This window comes from Sceloporus occidentalis, unplaced genomic scaffold, assembly GCF_023333645.1.
Source record: "Sceloporus occidentalis isolate IW3139 unplaced genomic scaffold, rSceOcc1.0.p SCAF_54, whole genome shotgun sequence".
Classification (NCBI taxonomy): domain Eukaryota; kingdom Metazoa; phylum Chordata; class Lepidosauria; order Squamata; family Phrynosomatidae; genus Sceloporus; species Sceloporus occidentalis.
Genome location: NW_028317034.1, coordinates 2,189,596 through 2,212,330, shown reverse-complemented (window position 1 = coordinate 2,212,330; position 22,735 = coordinate 2,189,596). Strand labels below are relative to the sequence as shown.

The 22,735-nt window shown below is 37.0% G+C and overlaps 1 protein-coding gene across 11 annotated transcripts in view; it reads left to right on the top strand.

The window, feature by feature from the left end:
* The window catches only part of LOC149288027 (afadin-like), an 88,931-nt gene that overhangs the window by 11,263 nt on the left and 54,933 nt on the right, over positions 1-22,735 (top strand). For 4 of the 11 annotated variants that reach the window (XM_089492122.1, XM_089492120.1, XM_089492119.1 and 1 more), the window contains exons 2-5: positions 18,332-18,527; positions 20,318-20,430; positions 20,853-21,016; positions 22,524-22,684. In XM_089492122.1, the coding sequence (XP_089348248.1) occupies positions 18,332-18,527; positions 20,318-20,430; positions 20,853-21,016; positions 22,524-22,684 (634 nt within the window). Of the gene's footprint in view, positions 1-18,331; positions 18,528-20,314; positions 20,431-20,852; positions 21,017-22,523; positions 22,685-22,735 lie in introns of those variants that run through there. The other 7 variants (XM_089492127.1, XM_089492124.1, XM_089492123.1 and 4 more) reach the window with 4 other exon arrangements.

Here is a 22,735-nt window from a genome sequence, read left to right as displayed (position 1 = left end):
TTTTAATAAATCTGTGCTAAATTTTGTAGCTATAGTAATTTTGGTTTGGTATTTACCATTCACTCTTTGATTTATGTACAACCTATCTCTCTGTGGGCCCTTCATAATAATCAAGATACCTTGAAATAATTTTTGCTTCTTGGTATAGAATTTTTTTTAAATTTTTTACATATCCCTTAATTGTAAATGTGGGAAAATGATATGACAGGATTATATTGTGAAAAATTCAGTCATGAAGAACTAGCCATCTGGAACATTGGGCAAATGGCAGGTGGGCTGCTGGTCATCCATGCCCCATACGCTACAGTGTGCGGCAAGTGGCTAGATATGCCTAATCACACACTGTGAGCATAAAAATTTAGCGCTCAGACACAGTCATGCAGAAAGGCAGCCGCAGGCATTAAAGTGCCGGGGCTTTCTCCCGATCGCAAGTCTAGCCCTACTATAATGTATTTTTTCTTTTCTTTTTTCACAAAGCTACAGTGAGGCCTTTAATCTAAAAAATGTATAGATGTATTAATATCTAAGGCCTATGATTGTCTTGGATATTTTGGGCCAACAAAGGTGTTTAAGCAGTGCTGGCTATAATTTTTTTAGCTGGCTGTCCTTTCCTTAGCTTTAGAGATTCAAGGTTCACAGCATGCAATCCAGTGTAAAGTGTGCTGGCTATTTTTTGCATTATGATATTGTGATAAAAAGTCAAATCAATCAAAAATGTTTAATATAAGGCATATCTTCTGTATATGTGCAAGCATATGACATCTCGGCTCCATGGATGCAGAGTAGCGATGGATTGCAGACCTGGATCTCATTGTGTGGTCCCTTGTCTTGGGTTCTCCCAGCGACTCCTTGCTATGCCTTTGTATAATTATTGTTGCCTACCATCATTTTAATGACAGGCATTAAAATGTTAATCAACTAGCACAGATATATAGTTGAGGCCGAAAGTTTACATACACCTAGTCTAAGGACATTAAAATCCAAAGCAAGAAACTTCTCACCTCAATCCACAGCATGTGTTATCATATACTTCTGCATTGTGTAACCGCTCGGCACTTCCACCGTCAATAATGCTTTAGTATCATAAAGTGGATTTGAGTCCGCAACACCGGAGAAAATAAATGTAGTGCATTTAATATGCCAGTTTTATTTATCTCATTTGACCAAACTCAGTGACTCGACACCTGGCAGGCCTTTTGCGTTTCGCGCCCATCAATGACGCTTGGTTCACAACGCCACACATTCCATGTTACCGTACATTTCTTTAGATAAGTCAGTTAATGCATCTACTTTGTTTACATCAGTGTTATTTTAAAAGAATCAATTACAGACAGAATTATTCCAGCTTTAATTCGCTATATCAGAATTCCAGTGGGTGAGAAGTTTATATAAATTGATTGTGTCATTAAACAATCTGGAAAACTCTAGAATTGATGTAATTATTTTCTTAGTGTCTTCTGATTGGCCAATTGTAATAATCAGGACTTTATGTGGCACCTTTTTTCCCCTTGATACCATGGGGAATTCCAAGCAACTCAGCCAGAACCTTGGTAAAAAAGATTGTGGACTTCCAGAAGTCAGGTTTCTCCTTAGGGGTAATTTCCAAATTGCAGGTACCAATGCATCGTTCAGGAAGGAGGCACAAATTAACTCCCCTGAACATACTTCAAATGAACCCAAAGACAACAAAGGAGCTGGTAAAAGGGGTTGCAAGCATCCGGTACCAAAGTATCTACATCCACCATTAAGAGTTCTACATCGCCATGGGCTGAAAGGCTGTAATGCGAGAAAGAAACCCCTACTGCAAGACAGAGTGGGGAGTGTGCAAGTGATCACCAGGATGAAAACCTAGCCTTTTGGAGGCATGTCCTCTGGTCAAAAATGTTAACTGTCTGGCCATAATGATCAGCAGGAAAAAGGGTGAAGCTTTTAATCCAAAGAACCGTTGGATCCGTCCTAACTGTAAACTATGGGTGGGGGTGTTTTTGCTAAAAAGGGGACAGCTGAACTTCATAAAACAGATTATATTAAATATTATATTAGATTAAAGCGGTTTATCTAGAAATACATCCGCTAGTAAGTAAAAACTTAGTCCCAACTGCTAAGGAATGATCCTAAGGATACCTCCAAAGTTGTAACGCAATCGTTTGTATATAGCAAAGTGAAAAAGTATTAGTGACCATCACAAGGTCTTGACCTGAATCCCGTGGAAAATTTGTGGACTGACCCAAAAATATAAAAACATGTCCACACAAGGTGGCCCACAAACCTGACTGAGTTACACCAGTTTGGTCAGGAGAAATGGGCAATAATTCCAGTTAAGTACTGTCAGAAGTTTCTGTAAGGCTACAGTTAAACAATTAAAGGCAATGCCACCAAATACTAACCAAGTGTGTGTAAACTTTTGACCCTACTGGAATTCTGATATAGTGAATTAAAACTGAAAGAATTCTGTATGTAATCAATTGTTTTAAAATTACCTGATGTAAACAGAGTAGATGCCTTTTAATTGGCGCGCCAAAAGAAATATATGGTACCATGAAGTGTGTGGAGGAGTTAAAACTTGAGTTTAAATGTCTAGCCTAGGAGACCTCCTCAACTGTATATTACTGAGAGTGAAAAGTAGCAAAAAGATAATTTTTTGTTTTGTGTTTTTATTTTATGAAACCTGCTTTGCAAAAAGTGTTTGATTTTTGCAAAATTACAAAAATGGATGAAAGGGTATGTAACGTATCTGATTACCAAAATATGCAAAACTTTATTTATAAAATTGGTGGTAATACAAAGCACTAAAATATGCAGATCTGTCCATTTGACTACATGGCAGCACGCACAGGCATTCTCTAAAGCAATTTCTACTTGCATTCATTTGGGTATGACTCGGATACTTGGTGCTCACGCCTTATCTAGAGTTGTGAATTCTCTGTTAGGGAAAGGAAGCAGAAAAACATGTTAAAGTTGAGACCCAGTGTGGGAATGTCTGTATGTCGAACTCCCTAGAGATAGACACTTGTTATGTTGTGTGTGTTTTGGTTTTTTTTTTTGTTTTTTTTTTATTTGCAAAACTAAGTAATCATGTGTTAGCTGCTTTTTGGTAAAACCTATAACCTAACCCACAGTAATATGCAACATTACTCAACATTAATATTTATATATAATATATGTGTGTGTATATAAAAACACATAAAAGGCTGTTGTATAGTTTTCCCTTGGCTTAAGTGTTCTCCTTCAGGGCAGTTCTTTTGATCCTGCGCTATATAGTTGTGCCAGTATGGTAGCCCTTTGCTACATATTTGTGAGTTTTGTCTTAAAATGTTTTTTTTGTTTTATTATTATTATTATTATTATTGTTTATTATTATTATCTTTTATTTATATAGCGGCAACAATTTACGCAGCGCTTAATACAATACATAAGTTCAAGGGGTATGACAAGACGAGAATTGACAGACTAAGACAACCCGATACATTAGGTGGAGAGAGCCCTGCTCGTAAGCTTACAATCTTGAGGGAATGGGGTGACAAACATAAGGCACAGAGAAAGGTTGAGAGGTAGTGTGGTGGTTGTCTCATGTATGTCTTATTATTATAGAATATATATTATGTATGTAAAACATAGCTTCCAAGGATTCTGCAGTTGAATTAATGCATCATTTTTACTACTCTTCCTTGGAGATCAACTCTGCAGTTTTTTTATGCTGTTGTATTTATCACTGTCTATTTCGGAGGCGCCTACAATCTTGGTAATACACAATGGTGTGTTAGTATATTTTATAAGCAGAACACTCCTATTTATATACCGTATTTGCTCGATTATAAGATGAGGTTTTGTTCAGAGCAAATGCTCTGAAAAATACCCCTCGTCTTATAATCGGGGTTGTCTTATAATCAGACCTCAAATAGGTCGGACTATGAGACTACTAAGATCCAGATCCCCCCGCAGCTGCAGGGGACCTGGATCCTCCTGTCTCCCCCCCCCTCCCTTAAATGGGGGACATAAGGCATTTCTGGAGGCAGAGTGCTCTGTGAAATGCCTTTTAACCCCCTTAATGCCACTCTGCCTCCAGAAATGCCTTTTTAATCCTCTATACGCCACTCTGCCTCCTGAATGCCTTAAAACTCCCTATATGCCACTCTTCCCCATAATATGCCTTTTAACCCTCTAAATGCCAGAGTGGCATATAGGGGCATAAGGCATTTCTGGAGGCAGAGTGGCACATAGGGGGTCAAAAGGCGTATCATGGGGCACAGTGGCATGTAGGGTTAAAAGGCATATCATGGGGCACAGTGGCATTTAGAGGGTTAAAAGGCATAGCATATCATGGGGCACAGTGGCATATAGGGGGTATAAGGCATTTCTGGGGCAGATGTGCATAACTGGGGAGCAGGTTGGAAAATAGAAGGAAATAAAACCAAAATATTTTTCTCAATCATAGCTTTTATTAAAAAAAAAAATAGTTTAGATGAATTAACATTTACTGGTAAAACTTTTTTCCTATAGGGTCGTCTTATATTCAGGCTTTTTCTTCTTTTCCTAAATTAATATTCAGATTTGGGGGGGGGTCGTCTTATAATCAGGGTCGTCTTATAATCAAGCAAATACGGTATTTTTGGGGGGTAAGAAGGGTCATCTGGCCATGTTCGGTTTGTGTCTGACTGATTTCGCCTATATACTGAATAATAAGCTATGAATAGTGGCAAAGTATAAAAATGGGGTTGGTATACTGCAGATGTTCAGTGTACTATAACTGTGAGGTTGTGTGTTAGTGCACTTGACTAAAGAGCAACAGAAAAACTTATGTTTTTGGTTTGCAAACTATACCTAGACATCTCAAGCATGGATGTACTTGGTTCGACTAATTCTTATATCTTTTATTTATATAGTGCCAACAATTTACACCTCGCTTAATACAATACATATATTCAAGGGGTATGGCTAGACAAGAATTTTGTTGTTGTTTTTGGTCCACTAGTGAAGACGTTTATAATATCAAAGTGTTTTTAAGCTACAGACTTGGACGGTTTGTAAAGGCTTCTTTTAGTCATGCTCTTTAGAAGTATATTATGTCTAATTCGTTTGATTTTAACCATGACAGCTTGCACCCTCTCACTGGATCAGCAGCTCTTGACAACCTGTTTTACAGCTATGATTTCTAACGCCATCCAACAGGGCTAAGTGAGAAATAACCAAATCTGTTCCCTGTGGAGGAAACAGTAGTTTGCCTCATGATTACACACAGGAAAGTTCTCATTTCCTTTGCTGTTCTATCCATAACATTGTCAAATAAATAACTAAGGCCAAGGAAAAAAAATACCATTCCAGCTACTAACGCTTTAAGTTGTCGTCATATATTCACACACCCGTCAAACCCTGTAAAGTATTAACTCTTGACCTAGAGTTTCCCAAAGGATTTTTTTCCCTGTGCAAGCTGTTGGCTCTGGTCTTAGTTAACTACATCATAGTAATACCACCCTTGCAGCAACATATAAATGTGATTTATGCACACGTTTGTCTTAATAGCGGACTAGCGCGGTGTTGGAAAGGTGGTCTTATCAAACGTAAAATATCATGAAACCGTAAACCTAACATAAAAAATAAATATTTAAAGATAACGAACGATAAGGTTTAACAATTTAAAGGTTCTGTTCCACAAAACATTCTTTGTACTCTCTGCTATGATAAACTGACACGTCTGCAAAGCTTTATTTGCTTATCTCTTTCTCCAAAGGTCTAGTTGCACAAGTTTTTATAATCCTTTTTGCTTTCTATGCCTCAGTTTGTATCACATGACGGTTAAATAGACGATTAATTATTTCTGTATAGGGTTTTTACTTTGAACAGTACTAAGAATGATGTTTCTTATACTACATGTGGTTAATTAATCTGAATGGGCACCCTTTAGTATAGCCTAGTCTCCAATGGTTGCTACGCTGCATAGTCTTTATTTTAAAGGCTAATAATGTTTTTAGCAATACATTGAATAGATAACTGGCTAATTGGCACAGTGTTTTATAGTGTTTTGAAAGGTGATTCAACAGGACTCATTTTAAAAGGGCATTATTTTTAGTATGTTTCTCTATAAACAAAATCCCACACATGTTGTAGCTTCCAGCGTTTCCGTGGATCCTCTAAACAGGAAAATTACAGTGTGTTTTTGCTTGATCTTCATACAATAATCCAGGTTTAGGGTGGTAAGCACAACTACCATTTAGTTTGGTGTATTATGCAATTGATGCTGGCATTTGGGGTTTGTTAACATTAAGCATTAAAAGTAAGTTTATGTACCCAAAAAATCGCTAATCAGCAGTCTTGAGTATTCCATTTTTTCACATTTGGAACATTAATATGAGCACAAGGCATGATTGCTCTATTGGTACATTGAAATCGGTGAGGACTAGAAGTTGTATAACCGCACCCATGCGTGGGGCTCATAACTTTGTTCTGAATTATACACGAGTGTCTCTAGAATTATTAAACTGACCTCTTAGATTTCCACTCCAAACTGATATGTATGTATATTAGGTTTGTGTGCTTATAATCCTTTTAACATGCAGAGTAATGCTGTCAGTCCAGGTAATGAGGACATTTTACTGGGACAAGATTTAAGTCAAGTGGTTGGGAATCTTGGTAGTTATGGACCTGCCATCCCAAAGGGGGACACTTGGGTGTATGATCCCTTTTCACATTTTGTTTGCGACTTTGAACAGTCCTGGAGGTTCAGTGACTGGAAAAGAAGGTGCCGGTGGAAAAGAGCTGATTATGTAGAGTAATTGTATGCTTCATTTACCAAACCTTGCTTTCATGGGTTGCAGATGTACAGTATGAAATGGGCATGCAGTAATTACAATCGTCAGGTCTTGCTTGGAGTCGGTAATTTATCCAGACATAAGAGCTGTGTTCTAATCATTTGGCGTTTACTGATTTCTTTCCCCGTGTGTCTGATGTGGGCAGTATTCTGCGTAAATGGTGTTTTACCGATTTTTTTTTCTGAGGGTATTTAAGTGACATATAATAAGCAGGTCTGAGCATACATGTAAGCCATATTCCTGAATGTATTAATTGTGAAACTAATGTATGGTCTTCTGTACATATTGTGGTTCTCTCATTCTCACTCGTATACAATCCTTAATGAATGTTCTGATATCTGTATGTTTTAACACAACATACATACTACTTGTTGAATGTGATATATTTTTTAATAGTCTTACATAAATACCATAAAGTGTAGGGGGTATTTTATAAAAAGTGGTCTTATTGTCAAAGATATGTTCCTACTGATGCTGACCATTCTACCAAATGATCAAACCAGAATGACTTTCATTACAAAACCTGTATTGGTTTTTGGTTCGCTTCAGAGGATGATTGAATGTTGACCATTTATTAAGAAATTATCAGATGACACAAAATAATGGTATAATTGCTTTGTCAACCAATTACCATCAGTGGATATCAACTAGATCGCATTACTGGTTGTACTTCAGAAGTCTGCTTAAAGCCATATTATACTATAATCGATCCTGGTTCCACTATAAAATATTGACCCAATGTAATCTTTGTGGTTTGCATCAGAGCACCGAGGCTTGCCCCAATATTTGATGTAACACATAGAAGCTCCCTGTACATTTTCTATCCCTCAAAGGGTTAAAAGAGGAACTAAAACACTTTGGAACTGTTATAGTGTTTTGGTTATTGGACTTGTCAACATTGTCTTAATTGGATGAACGTGTTGTGTTGTACATACTATGATGATGATGTTAGTGTTTAAAATATTTGAAAGTAGACTGCTCTCTGCATCCTAAGGCACATTCAGGCAGGCAGCTCCAATTTGGATATACAAACCAAGAAGACATTCTTTAATAGGATTGATTTGCTGTTTCTAGCAGTTGGTGGGAATTTACATTTCAATGCTGATGGCGTTCCCCTCCCCTGTTGGGTTTTATAATCTTCAGCGGCTCATGTGGAATAGTCCTTGGGGCTTCCATTGTAAAGCAAAAGCCCGGCATCACTTGGTTAGCAATAAAACACAAATAGAAAGCGCTGTTTTCAGCTGCGTAAGAGCAGCCACTATTATACGGATTTGTGCTGCTGGGGCTTTGGTGATGTGAACTTAATTTTATTTTTCATGGGATCTCAAACATAACAATGTATACTAAAGTTTTGAATGAGTTATGAATAGTCATATTTTCTACAATATGAAAGTTTCATTTTTTTTCTTGGTATCTGTTGTGTAACATTATACAGCACTGCAGACCATGATGGTGCTATATAAATCAATAAATAATAATAATCACAAATTCTCGTATAACCAAGACAGGTGTTTGATACATAGGTATGACATGGAATGCATATTTTTTTATGTTTTAAAGGAAGTTAATTAGAACCTAGACATGAGCTCCAAAGCATGGTGACGGAGAAACATGCAGCCCCTGTGATATTTGTTCTGAGCAAAAATACTAAAGCTCTGTTTAAAATCACTGAACTGTAGCACAATAGGTTTCAGTACAGATGTGGCTTGGTTTCTTTCTTGCAGTGTTTTTCTGCAATCTGTGTTGTCAAAAAGGGGGGAAAAGGAGCTCTGTGATACCAGTTAAATGTAAAGGGGAATTTGTCCCCAAAATACTTTTTTGAATAATGTATTCAGGAAACATAACATGACATGAGCATAGTTGCTAAATGGGCACAGAACAATAACCAACAACCCCCTCACCCCAGTCAATGCTGCAATAAAACAGACACCACTTTTTGACGGGAAAATATGTTCACAGTTTTAAGTCGTACAAACCATTAACAACAATATGCGAACATCATCACAAACCAATTAAGAGAGTACCAAGAACTACACTACGCCCTCGGGTTCTGAACAACAGGCCAGCTTGAAACCTACCACACCAACTTAACCTATAAGTTATCCCTACCAAAAACCCACTGTTAACCCTTAAGGAGATGGGGTGGGCCAACAACAGGTCTGGAAAAACTAATATGTTGCACAAAATGGATGTGTGTGTGTGTGTGTGTGTGCGCGCATGTGTTTATATATATATATATATATATATATATATATATATATATATTATACACACCAGCACTGGCCACTGTCGAATCAAATTAAACCATAACCCCCTAAGCCCTTCTCCTAGCTATGTCAAGATCACCTCCACTAACCTGCACTTGTTACAATATCTCATAAGAAATATATTGATATAGGAGCCAATATAACCATTTATTTAACTTGGATTGCACTTGTATATGCTTATGGAATTCTGCTTTTGTAATTTATACACAATTCTTTATTGCTGGTTAGTGACAGTTTATGGTAGAGATTCATAATGGTTCAAAAAGCCTATTTCAGAAAATAGACCAACACTTGTATTTCTAAAGGATATTCTACCCATCTTTTTTTTTTTTTTCATTAAAGGGGGTTTAGTAGGGGCAGGTTAGTATGTCGGGCTGTACATTCTTAAAACACGTCATATTGATGCATCTTAACCAAGCCTAAGCTTGCCATAGAGGGACAACTTAAGCCATATCTGATGTAGAGGCTACCAGCTGGACCACAAACCTGCTTTGAGAACAAAGCTGCAAGATGAGATTTGAATAAAGCGTTCTATATTAGTAGCTTCAATCGATGCAGCTGCACTGAACATACAATTGTAGTTGCTATCTGATTTATTTTATTTTTTTACATTTTTTGTTGCCTCTCCTATTGTTCAAACAAAATTGTAGACTGCTGCACATGTTTTGCTTTCTAGGTTCAAAGCTGTTCAAGGAGTGTCCCTGGCAAATTTAACATTAATACTTTCTATTGGCAGTTCTGATTTACTTATCCACAGCTGTCTCCTCTCTGGAAAGCGGCCCATTGTTTTCTTAGCAACTGTTCAATCCCAGAACTATATGCAGGAGTGTACAGTTCATAACCACGTTCCCACCCCTTGCAGATGTTAATGATCCTTATCTAAATAGAAATACTTTGAAAGATGTTACATTGTAACCGAACCACTCCTTTAATGTAGTATAGTATATTGTGATGTGCGTTGAAAAAATGCTATAAAGGAAAAACTGCTTTGAAAAATACACATTGATAGTTTATTTTTATCATTACCAATTTGCAAACTGCGTGAACAGAAGAACAATCTAAATCAAATCAATATTTGGTGTGACCGCCCTTTACCTTCAAAACGGCAGCAATTATTTTAGGTATACTTGCACATAGTTTAGGGAACTCGGCAGGTTATTCCAGTCATCTTGGAGAACCAACCACGGTTCTTTTGTGAATTTAGGCAGCCTCAGTTTGTTCATGTAATTCCAGACAGACTCAAGGTTGAGACCAGAGCTCTGTGTTGGGCATACCGTCACTTCCAGGACTTCTTTATTCATTTTTATGCTAAAGATACTTCTTAATGACTTTGGCTGTATGTTTGGGGTAGTTATGCTGCAGAATAAATTTGGGGCCTATCAGATGCCTCCCTTATGGTATTTCAGGATGCATAAGTGTCTTCTCGGCTTTGAGGAGACCATTAATTCTGACCAACTCCATTTGCAGAAATGCAGCCCCACTATGCAACCTCCACCATGCTTCACTGTTGCCTGCAAACGCTCATTCTTGTACTGCTTTCCAGTCCTTCAATTAACACATTGCCTTCTGCTATAGCCAGATATTTAAAAATTTTGACTCATCAGTCGAGGGCACCTGCTGCCATTTTTTTTCCTTCAGTTTAACCCCTTAAGGACAATGGGCGCTCCCAAAACCCATTGAAAACAATGTATTTTGAGCCGGTACATGTACGGGCTTTGTCATTAAGGGGTTAAGTAAACAGATGAGTCAATTGGCTTTTGTTTCCATGTCAGTGGTATTTTTACCACAAGACTTCCATGAAAACAACTTCTGATTAGACTTCTCCAGACAGTAGATGGGTGTATCAGGGTGTCCCACAGTTTTCTGCCAATGCTGAGCTGATGGCACTACTGGACATCATCCAAGTACAAAGGAAAGTGAGCATGATATGTCTTTTTATCTGCTGAAGGTTTCCTTGGCTGCATCTACGGTCCTCAACATTGCCTGTTTCCTTGTGCTTCTTCAGAAGACTTGGGACAGAACTTCTTGAGACCCCTGCCTGACATCTGTCTACTGATGCAGTATAACTACCTTCTGTATGACTTTTGACACTAAACAGTCTTATTTAACCTACATATCTGCCGCTGTTTCAGCTAATGATTGATGATTGTTTCAACCTACATAATGACAATCAGCACCTGCTTGGTATGATTGTTTAATCATACACCTAACTATTTGTCTGCAAATCCCTGAGCAAGTGTACCAAGAAAAAAACAGTGGTCACCCCAAATAGTGATAGTCTTATTTTTTTAAAAGCATATTTTCACACATGCCTAAAACTTTTGCACAGTAGATTGAAGAAAAAAAAAACCCCTGTATTCTAGCGGGGCTGCCAATGCACTCCTGGGTGGATCGACACTCAGATCTTCTAAATGTAGCGGAATTCTCGCATCTTTGACTATACACTATCCAGCCAGTGCTGGAGCTGGTGTGTGACGTGTATAGAACACGCAAGCAGGGGCTGTGTTTGGCCAAACATAGGGGAATATGAAAGTGTTAATTTGGAGGGCACGTTCAACTATATTATATTTTAAAATGCATATCGTTTTTATAGCAACAGGGTAGCTTCAGTGTCCCTTTCTACTTGACCAATTATGAGCAATATCCACAGAAACCAGTTGATTTGTTTTTGTTGATTGTAGAAAATGTAGCACTTTGTTTCCGTCTTTTGCTTGTAAATGCTTTACATAAACTGTATTTTATAGTTAAATCCATTTTATGAAGCTTTATCTTTGTAATTTGCTGGGTGCACGCCGCGTACAGAAGTCACTTGACCGAGGAAATTTTACAGGTTAATGCAAGCAATTTTGTTTTTAAAGACATTTTTGCGTGATCATGAGGGAGGTTGACTTCTGTACAGAGATCAAATATATTTAAAAAAAAACAAAAAAAAACAACTTTAATAGGATTGCCCCAGTTTTTTTTGTAGCTGTAGCTGTATTGATTTACATTGAATCTGACATCTGTTTTCTCCCGCAGTTCATTTAGGAAATATTGTTGAAACAAAGTCATGCTGGGAGGAATTAACCATGTACAAATATGTTGCTAATTGAGTTGCTGTGCACTTGTTCCCGATGTTGTATTCACCCGAGAATGCCTTTGAAAACTCTAGGAGAAGGCAGCGTTGATGGTTTTTGGACTGGTTTTAATTCCTGTCCCCTTGCATAATTTATCATTTGAACACCACCATCTGTAAGAAAACCTATTGGGTGCACAGAAACTAGCAAAAGCAAAAACTGTAAATTTGATTGGTTAATGAATCTGTTCTGCCCCTTCCATGTCATTGTATGATTCCAGCAAGCGCCATTTTAGATCATGAAAAAAATGGACTTGCTTGATAGAACAGCCATTTCCTGTCTAGTATTAAAAAGGCAAAACCCCAAAAAAACATCAGGGAGGTCTGGCTCCCAGTTTTATTGCATGTTGCTGCTTGTAATTAAGCATAAATTATGTAGTTATTAAAATTCTGTCTCCGCCCTCAAGCTACCTCTACAACTGAAGCCAAGAAATGTAAACTGGAAGCATACTGAAGTACACTGCACATTTCTATACATTTGCTCTGTATAGGGGACATCTAGCTTACCAGTGCAAATGCAAAACTCTGGCTCACGAGAGAGTTACAGGGGGCTAACGAGACAGAGCCCCTCAAGTGTGTGCATAAAGTGTTCACATTGATTTCAGTTGGAATCTCTTTCTTGCCATTGATTGGCTTGTGGCATGAGTTGTGATGTACTGAATGAGCAGTGTTTTGTGTTTTTTGTTTTTTTTTTTTTTGTTTTTTTTTTCTTACTGACCATGTATATTTATATAATTACAACCTCTCGTGAAAAGGTATATCTGTGTGAAGGATTAGTGTAGTTTCGGAGAGGGATTTTGGAGTGGGTGGGAGGGATTTAAATTGTTTAAGCTCCACATGTAACCAAGTCACCCGTATCATTACAAGTGACGTTTTCTGTGGCTCTTGCTTGGAAATACTATTTTATTTCTGAAACATGATAACTTTGGCTTTTTGGCAGAGCATAACCATATCTCACCAAATGGATCTGCTACATTTTATCTCTGACCTGTCATTTGCTGTGCAAGGTCAAAAAACAAAACCTGATGGACTGCCTATATAATAACTAGCAAAATTCTGCCCCTGCATTAACTATTTTGTTACTATTCTGCTCAGCCCGAGACTGGCCATTGGGCAAACTGGACAAATGCTCTCTGGGCCAGTGCCAATGGTGTCTCCAGGTATGTGCTATACACAAGGCCTCATATTGCAAAAATGTAAGAGCATATCGTATGACCACGTGTATCAAGCAGGCAGATGTTCATGTTTGTATTCTGTAGGAAAATAAGTGGGACGAAATTGATGAGAGTGAATCAAATGCCATGTGTGTTCGTGTAGTAAACCCTTCTTTTTCTTTTTTAATTTTGTACCATGTGGGTGGTGTGTTAGAGGTCGAGCTGGAAAAAAACAGATATAGTTATTACATGAAATAGACTACGCACAGAAAGCTGTGTTATTTAAAAATAATCCAAGAATTTTGTACAGCACAGTTTCTTATAAACTATTTAGAAATAATATCCCTGTACTCCACAGATTTCAGTTTTCTCTCAAATTTTCATTTCAAGCTTTGGTGTCGGACAAAACTTTGTAAAAATGTAAATGTAATTCCAAAGACTGATTGTATTGTATACATACAAGGCATAGATAACCTCTGGCATTTATGACAAGGTGGACACCATCACTGGTGAATCACAGGCAACCTTTGATAACTTCATATAATTTGAATTAGACCTATAAATAGGTGCCTTTTGATTTTCTGTTGATGTTATATTTTTTTTTACATTTGGAACATGTTTCAAATAATGTAAAGATCTATATCAAAAAGTTAAATTTGAGCAACTTCTCGGGTTGTGTGCTTTGATGAGAATGCCTTTCTTTCACTGCCATTTGTCCTGCCATTTGTTTTTGCTGTCTGTTTGTAGGCTAAACAGCGAACACTTGGCCACAGACACTGTCTTTATTCAAATGCGTCAATAGGACACAGTGCAGCGTTTGTTTCATTTGGGTAAGGCAGGCTTGCTTAACATCTTGAACTAAAGCTTTGATAGAATGATGTGCCAACGGCAAGCTTTAAAGAGAGAAACTATTTTTTAATTCTGCTGAAAAACTAATTTGAGGAAGACGGCAAAAATCAAATATACTTCAAGCCTTATTAACCCCTTAATGACAAAGCCCGTACATGGACTCAAAATGCATTGTTTTCAATGGGTTTAGGGACCGCCCATTGTCCTTAAGGGGTTAACGGTACACGTGTGTTCATAAAATTATTTCCATTAATCATTTAAGGTCCAGTGTATTATGATCTTTTGCGTTAAGCCCAAATTCACCGAAAAATGTTCACGGCCCAATTATAATGCAGTTAATGTATTTGTTTTTGGAAGAAACCGTTTCTAGCTTGTCAGATGGTTTGAGCATAAACACTCCTCACTTTTTTGTTTTTGTAAGTCCAGTAAATTGGTAAATTACCACCAGTGTTTGTTTATTGTTCGGTGATCACTTCTGGAGTGTTACTTTTGTTTGACAGTAAAGACAACTAAACAATTGCTGCAATGGGTGATTCAATAAACATCAGACCAGTAGTGGTACAAGATGGACATACATACATACATACATACATACATACATATATATATATATAAATTTTATAATTCGATAACTCAAAGTAGAAACTTTACATTAGCAACACTAAAAACAATATTGTTAATGTTTCTCTTGACAAATAACTAGCTGCTACGGTATTTACAGAGTGGGAATGGTTGTAACCCCAAATAGCAATTTACCTTTATCTATAACAGATAGATAACCACTTATTTGGTGAAATAAGCTCTGTTGCGGGTCTTGGAATGCCTGATAACCTCATCATGTTTGACCTCAAAGCATTCTTTAGTCTATATAGGATCACCCCCTAAGTGCTCTCAGAAAAACATTGAGGATGCTTGGATGTCAAGCTTCAAGGAACTGAAATGTGTGTGTCTATGGTGATTGTCATTTTAAGTATAAGCAGTTGTTTATTGAAATGCTATCATGTTAAGGCTTTTTTCCCCCCTTCCTTTTAAAATGCTTCTGTGTTTCTATTCTTATTCACTAATTTGCTTGCTTATCTGATGCTCTGGCAAGCTTCTCCAGTGCGAAGGTCTAAACTGACCCTGCAGTGGGTACAAAGAGTTTGAAGAAATCTTCCAGAATTAACAACACACTATACGGGAAGAAGCTAAACGTTTCTGCTGTAAATGCTCACCGGGGTTAGTTGTATAGTAAAGTCAAGGAACATCCACTCTCTTTTAGTGAATAGACCCAAGTATTTTTACAAATACATATAATGATGATTATAACTCTATAGCAATAGGACTAACCTCATGCTTTAGCACTGCTAGGCTAATAGTTACTTGAACAGGGGCCATTGTGACAAGGCTGGTTGGTAATTAGGGCACCAATCTCATGCACGCAGAGTCAAAAACATGCTGTATATATTATATATTAAGATCAATAAACAGTATTACATTCTGCAGCGTAGGTGGTGCAGCGCCTTTTAAGGACTTCAGATGTTTAAATATGACCTATTTGAATGGATTGTGCCCATCCCTCTACTGTCCATACCACCCACTTACTCCTACTTTGAAATCAGACACTTCTCAAAATATTACGCTTGTTAATATTCATTACGGTAGAAGATTGGGTTTTATTATTTCACCAAAGTTCTACAACTTAAAGTACATGTAAATGTTTATTTTGGCTTTTTCATTCTTTGTTTCTGAAATAAAGGTTAATAGGTCAATGCATTGACATGCATTTTAACTTGCATTACCAAAATTGTTTCGTCCTTACATGGATGACCCGTAACAAAGTGCCTTTGAACTGCTCATTTGATGTGTATTTTTATTGGCACCGTATTGAGATCGGTGTTCTGGTTTATAGTGTACCTCTAGGCTTCTAATGTGATATCCTAAAAGTATAATGTTTTTAAAGTCCTGCTTAGTTTCTAGTACGGGATTCCAGAAGTGAATGCTTCTTATATTTTATATATTTTTTTTGCATTCATCATGGTATTAACAAGATTTGTTTCCTGTGTTGCTCAAATTTCCGATTTTAAATAATACTGTTCTACAAACAAACTTTTTTTTTTTTTTTTTTGCTGTATTAGTTACTGATTTTTATAGAGACAAGATACTACACAGCAATATAAAAAAAATCATTATTATAATAATTCTATATCACAGACACTGTATGGTCTCTTAAAGAGACCATAGGTAAGGAGTGCACATTTCTAGAGCTTACAGTCTAAAGTAGTAGGGACATTCTTTGAAGTGGAGCATGTGTGTGTGAAGAAACTAAAATAATGACGCACAAGTGGATGTTGAAGTTTTAGTGGGGTGAAAAACCTGTGACAATACAGTGTAAAATTCCTCTGGTAGGTTGCAGGACCTTCTTGGCTTGATGCCGTACCCATTTAATTTTGAGGAATGCTTTTGTAATGCTGTCATGAGCAATGTAGAAAAGCCCATTAAAATAGTTCTAAAAATACCTTGGTAAGGTGTTTCATGACTTTTTGTTCTTTTTGTTAGCAGTAGCATATCTGAGCGCTGTTGTCATCTGCATAGTATTATTGAGGTACTGGTTTTCCAATGGAACAATTTGGAATCACTTGGTCATTACATGCCAGGGAAATTAGTCACAGCCTTTTTTGTGCTTTGGCTACAGAGCAGGAGAAATTTATACATAATACCCGGGATGATTCAGTACAGTGTCATATAAACCCACCGTAATTGGGCCCTCAGTGATTGCTTATGCAGATCACTTTTTTGTTGTGTCTCACACCTTACTCTAAATTGACCCGTTCTACTGCTGGTCTCTGTGCTGCGTACTTCGTTTAGGAAGCCGGATTGATATTTTCAGGAACCAAAAAGTGATGCATCTATGATATTTGGGAACCAGGCCCACTAGGGCTCTGGAATTCCTCTAATATGAATTACTAGTCCTATGGATGCAGCCATAATTGGCTTTTCTTTAACTTTTTCTAACCATCCTTAAGAACACTAGTAAGACAGATATGGTTATTTGTTAATTTGTATAGCACCATCATATTTTATTCTACAGTCTTACATACATAATATATTAATAAGTGACTAAAGTATTCTTTAAGGGGATTTTTTTGGACAACTGATTCACTTTGATGTATTATATTTTGGCTTAAGTTGAAGTCCTTATCCATCTGCGTGTGGGCCTGAAGATAAATAATTTTGTACCTTAAATGATGCCTGTGTGGGTGGCATTTTATCCCTGGAAGTAATATACAAAATCTCTCTTGGCTCTGCTGATTATAATTTAAAAAAGTGGGTAAATAATGATAGGCAGTTTTATATGTTCATTCAATTTTGCAAGATCCGTCTGCCTTTTTATTTAAGTCTAAACATGATTTGTATATTTAGAATTGCCATATTTACATTCATGTAGGTTCTTTTAATGTCTCTACTGCATCTTTTTACTCTAAATTACTCATTGTTTAAATTTGACTCATCCTATAAACTTTAGTTGAATGATTTAGAAGTTATTTTATTTGCTTGACGTAGCAGGGTTAGGAAGCTTTCTAGGCTTCTTTATTTGTAACACGCGAAATCCCATTTGATGAACAAAGTGTTGGTTTTCGCTAGCTAGCTTTCATTTAGTTTTTTTTTATGTTTATATGAACTCCTCTTAAACCTTTTATTGCTTGCTGTGAATAAGTCCGACTAAGGTCTAGAGCACTGAGAAACCCAACATATATTGTATCGGGCACTCCCCTAAGAATTTTCCTTTCTTCTAGATTTATTTTCTTATAACTTTACATTTTTAAAGTTCTTTTTTCTGTTACGGGTACCGTAATTTTTGAGGTTTCATTCGCTGTCAAGTTGTCCAGATATGGATACTCAAATAATTTTTTGGTTTTTTTTAAAGATAAATACCCTGTGCTTTTTGCCAAGGGGTTTCAAGGACACAAGGTTTTGCACAGTGGTCTTTCCCCACCTTAGTGCTTGAAAGTTACCGCACAGTGTATATTTTTAGCGGTACTGTCCTGGCTTACTACGCTGCAAAGTAATTGATGTTTAGTTACCTAATAAAATGTGTACAGTCTCATGCATTCACTGCTGATCTGCTGAAATCATGCTTCCTCACTTTTGTTTTCTCAGGACTTGGAGTTCCATGGGGTCATGAGGTTTTATTTCCAAGACAAAGCCGCTGGAAATTTTGCCACAAAATGCATCAGAGTCTCAAGTACGGCCACAACACAAGATGTCATCGAAACGCTGGCAGAAAAGTTCCGTCCAGACATGAGGATGCTGTCCTCTCCTCGGTATTCTTTGTATGAAGTTCATGTCAGTGGGGGTGAGTGCGCAATTTTGCTGCACATTTGATGTGTGTGTGTGTGTGTGTGTGTGTGTGTGTGTGTGTGTGTATATATATATATATATATATATATATATATATATATATATATATATATAAAATATTTGTTTTAAAATACCACACCTATTTGATTAGAAGTTTTTGTTTCAATTCTAACCTACAGATTTTATTAATATTGTGTTAAACCCCTTCTGCTAAGTTATGTCTGCCATTATTCTCATTGTGGTAGACTATAACTCGTTTACATGCTGAACTGGTATGCGAGGTTGTACTGTTAACACCAAATGTGTTCTCTTATACCGTTAATAATGCAGTTAATAGACCGTTTTAGTTCCAAACTGGCCTCTTTTAGGTGACTAATTGACCTCTTCGGTCTCAGTCTGTCTCTGCTGTTTACATAGACCGGTTTGGGTTTTTATATTCTCCGCTGTTTTTGGAATCCTGGCCAAGCTTCAAGTTATTACAATATGCATGAATTGGGCAAAAACTATTTTTTTCCTCCATATTTGAAATATTTCTGTTTCAAAACAAAGATATGAGATGGTATTTGGAAATGGTTTAAATACAATACACATATACTCATGGGAGCCCTAAAAAAATTAGAGAACAAATTCAGTCCATGGCAACCTGGGTAATTAATTCAGGGAATGCTGAAAAGTCATATTCTCTCTGCTTTTGCTTCACTTTCTAGTTTGTCATCAAACCAGAAATGCTAAATATTGTTCATAGTGTGTCCTTTTTTACAGAATGAGTATTTTGAACATTCTAAATACAACATACTAGCACTAGAAGCAGTTTTTTAACCATACTGTTTATTTTTCTGTTTTTTTTTTTTTTTGTATTTGAAACAGATTTCATATATCGTATGTGACGGTGTATTGCAGTTGATATTATATCTCAATCTGACATTGTGCTCTTTCTACTAAACATTTTGTCGCTATCACTCAACCATTTCCCTTGTTGTAAACAAAACAGATGCCTTTCCTTTGAGTTGTTTACTTTTGGGATGGCTGTGTCCTCTTTCATCTTCTCGCTTTCTCTACTAGTTTTCTGGGTTTGAGATTGAACACATTAATTATTGGAGTTGCTTTGTAGCCAGATAGGCCTTTTACAAAGCACCTTTCCTCTTTCCAAGACCTTATAGAGACTTACGGTTTAACCCGTGTGCATGGAACATGTTCTTCAGACATCCTGTTGCTAGGCCTTCTCTTGTCCTTGGACTGCAATTGACTGTCATTTCCTTCAAAGTTCTCCCATGTCCCACTGGGATTCTTATGCACATGTAGCACAGTTGTGTTTAAATGCATACATTGTTAAACCATAATGAGATTTTTTTGGACTGTTGTGGAAGTATAATTATTAAGTGCGGTAGAAATAATTGCTTGTGGTTCTGTGGGATGATGGTGAGTCACACGTTTTATTCCGTGATTTGTGATTAATGTACAGAAACTAGAACACTTTCTATCTCAAATTAAAAAATAACTATCAATCTAGAAATATTTTTGCTAAAACTTGTAATTATTAATGAAGTGAGAGGTAGTTTGAATGCCGATGAAATTGCAGTAATGAAGATTTTATGTAACTTGCTTAAACTAAACCTTTCCAACACAAGGTTTAAACATAAAAATAAATCATTACTCCAGAAATTAAACGTTCTGTGTTCCCCAGGTTGACCGTATTAAATTGTGTTTTTCATGCAAATGTTAATGTAAGAGAAAATAGGCTGTTGTTTGACTGTCTTGTGATTTGCTATTTGATGTTTGAAGAAGAAAGAAGACTTGATACCGATGAGAAGCCTCTGGTGGTGCAGCTGAATTGGAACAAAGATGACCGGGAAGGGAGGTTTGTCCTTAAGAACGAGAATGCAATTTTTCCACCAAAGGTAGGTGTCCTTCACATTCTCCTTAGATCTTTGGATTTTCCTACTTGCAAGATGTGCTTTTTTTTAAGGGTCTTTGTGGGCCAGGAGAATCCACAGTAAATGTCAACATAAAGACAATATAATGCTTAATATTTAATTTTTCAGAAAATACTTATTTTTGACACAAACACAGGCATTAATAGGCTGTTGTCATTTCTGCTCTTATCGGTTTTACCCAAAATGTGTTTAATCGCTAAATATCTGCCTTTCACATATTTTAAGATTATGTTTTGCCTGGTAATATACATCGCCTGTTTCTGAACAGCCTTAGGTCATGGCCTTCTTAAAACAGGGCCGTGGGTGGGTTTTACTGCATCACAAAGCAAGCATGCAGAAATTGACAGTGTGGGTGAGATAATTTGCCATTCTGTTAATATCTCTAGAAGGTCCAAAGTAATGGTCCAGAGAAACAGGAAAAAGAGGGTGTAATTCAAAACTTCAAGCGAACCTTATCAAAAAAGGAGAAGAAAGAGAAGAAAAGACGTGAAAAAGAAGCTTTAAAGCAGGCAGCTGATAGAGAGGACAGACCACTGTCAAAAGATGATAGGTAAATGGCTTGTGTGTGTATGTGATATAAATGATTTTATAGTTGAAATGTGTGTATGTAGATGTCCATTTACCTATGCATGCTTGGGTAGATGTACGTATGTGGAATAAATTATTTGGCGTGACTCCAGTTTTCTGTGTGTCATGCTAATGTGTATGCCGTAGCCTAGAAGTAGTGTTCCGTATTATGTTGCTGCAGAAGTGCTGTGTGATGCATTATAATGGAGTTCATTGATGGGCAGCGCTTATACTGCGCCACAGGACTGCGTATGAGATCATTTTCTCAAGCAGGTGAAGATATGGAATACTTCAGCCTTTTTAGACATTTTTCTGTGGATGTATTGTCTTTAGCAATGTAACTGTTAAATGCAGAATTGAATCGATCGTTTTGGTTTCTTTGTTCTTTCTGGACATTGCATAGCTTAACTTGTGTACTGTGTTTTTTAATAACCTATAGGATTTTAAATGCTGATGTTTTGAAATCCTCTCAAAGGTATGCTTCCTTACCTGGAATCTCTTATGGGTTGAATGCAGCATTCAAGTAGGTCTCTAATGATGGACCGATACTTGGTATTAAGGATACTGATTAAGTTTCAAGGGAAATTAGAACTACTTTCTATTTTTACCACATATTTTGGGATTAAGTAAGAGTTCACCAGTTTCGAGCAATCAAAAATTCCACTAAAAAGGAAGAGTGCCTTTGTCTTTTTTTACAGTTAAGATTTTACTGAGATTGATAATAATAATATGAAATTGGCATTGATTACTTTGAATAAAAAAACTATATAATAGAAACTTAATAGAAGCGTTTCTGTCTGTGTTTTTCAACCACTTGTAAAGATTGCGTCTTCCGCAGGTTTGTAAGTGTTTCCTGGTTAATGCATGAAAGATGGACACATTGTTATGCTTTTGGCCAGTGTCATCAAGGTTTCTGGTGTTCTAGTCAATGTGATGTTTTCCAAATGCACATTGGTGAGGAATGTTGTCAGACAGATTTTGTATAAAGCGTCTATTGTGTAGGAATCCTAAACACTTGTGACATGCAATCTTATCAGAGGGTAGGGGCTGGCAGAAAGATGAATTATATACATTTGTCACAGATGATTGAGCTCCCCCCTTCTTTGTAGTAGAGATCTGCATTGAACCCAAAGATTCAATTGTTCTTGGATCAACTTCTGATGTCCTCTATTTTCAATATTGTATACTACTTGTGTATATTTAATGTATACATTTTTAAAAGCCTATGTTTGTTTCTTCCAGGATTGCTGTGCATTAAGCAGCACCTGGGTTATTTACAAATCTCAGTTTAGTCTTAGGAGAGGTCCTCTTGTCCCTGTAGTTGGATCATCTCATACAGTGCCTTCTGAGAGTTATGGACAAAACACGACCAAGGGAAAACTGCATACATTCTGAGTCAAAGTTCTACATTTCTGATACAGAGACAACAGCTTGGAGCTATCCTTGTGTGCTGGAACTTAAACCATATTTTCTAATCCTTTTCTTGCTAGTGAAAACTCACAACTGGCAGCTGAAGTGTACAAAGATATGCCAGAGACCAGCTTCACACGGACCATATCAAACCCAGAGGTGGTTATGAAGCGCAGAAGACAGCAGAAGTTAGAAAAACGAATGCAAGCATTTCGTAGCTCAGATGGCCGGCCTGACTCGGGTAACAATATAGTCTACAAGTAGACCTGTGAGGAATTGTGTTGCATTGAAA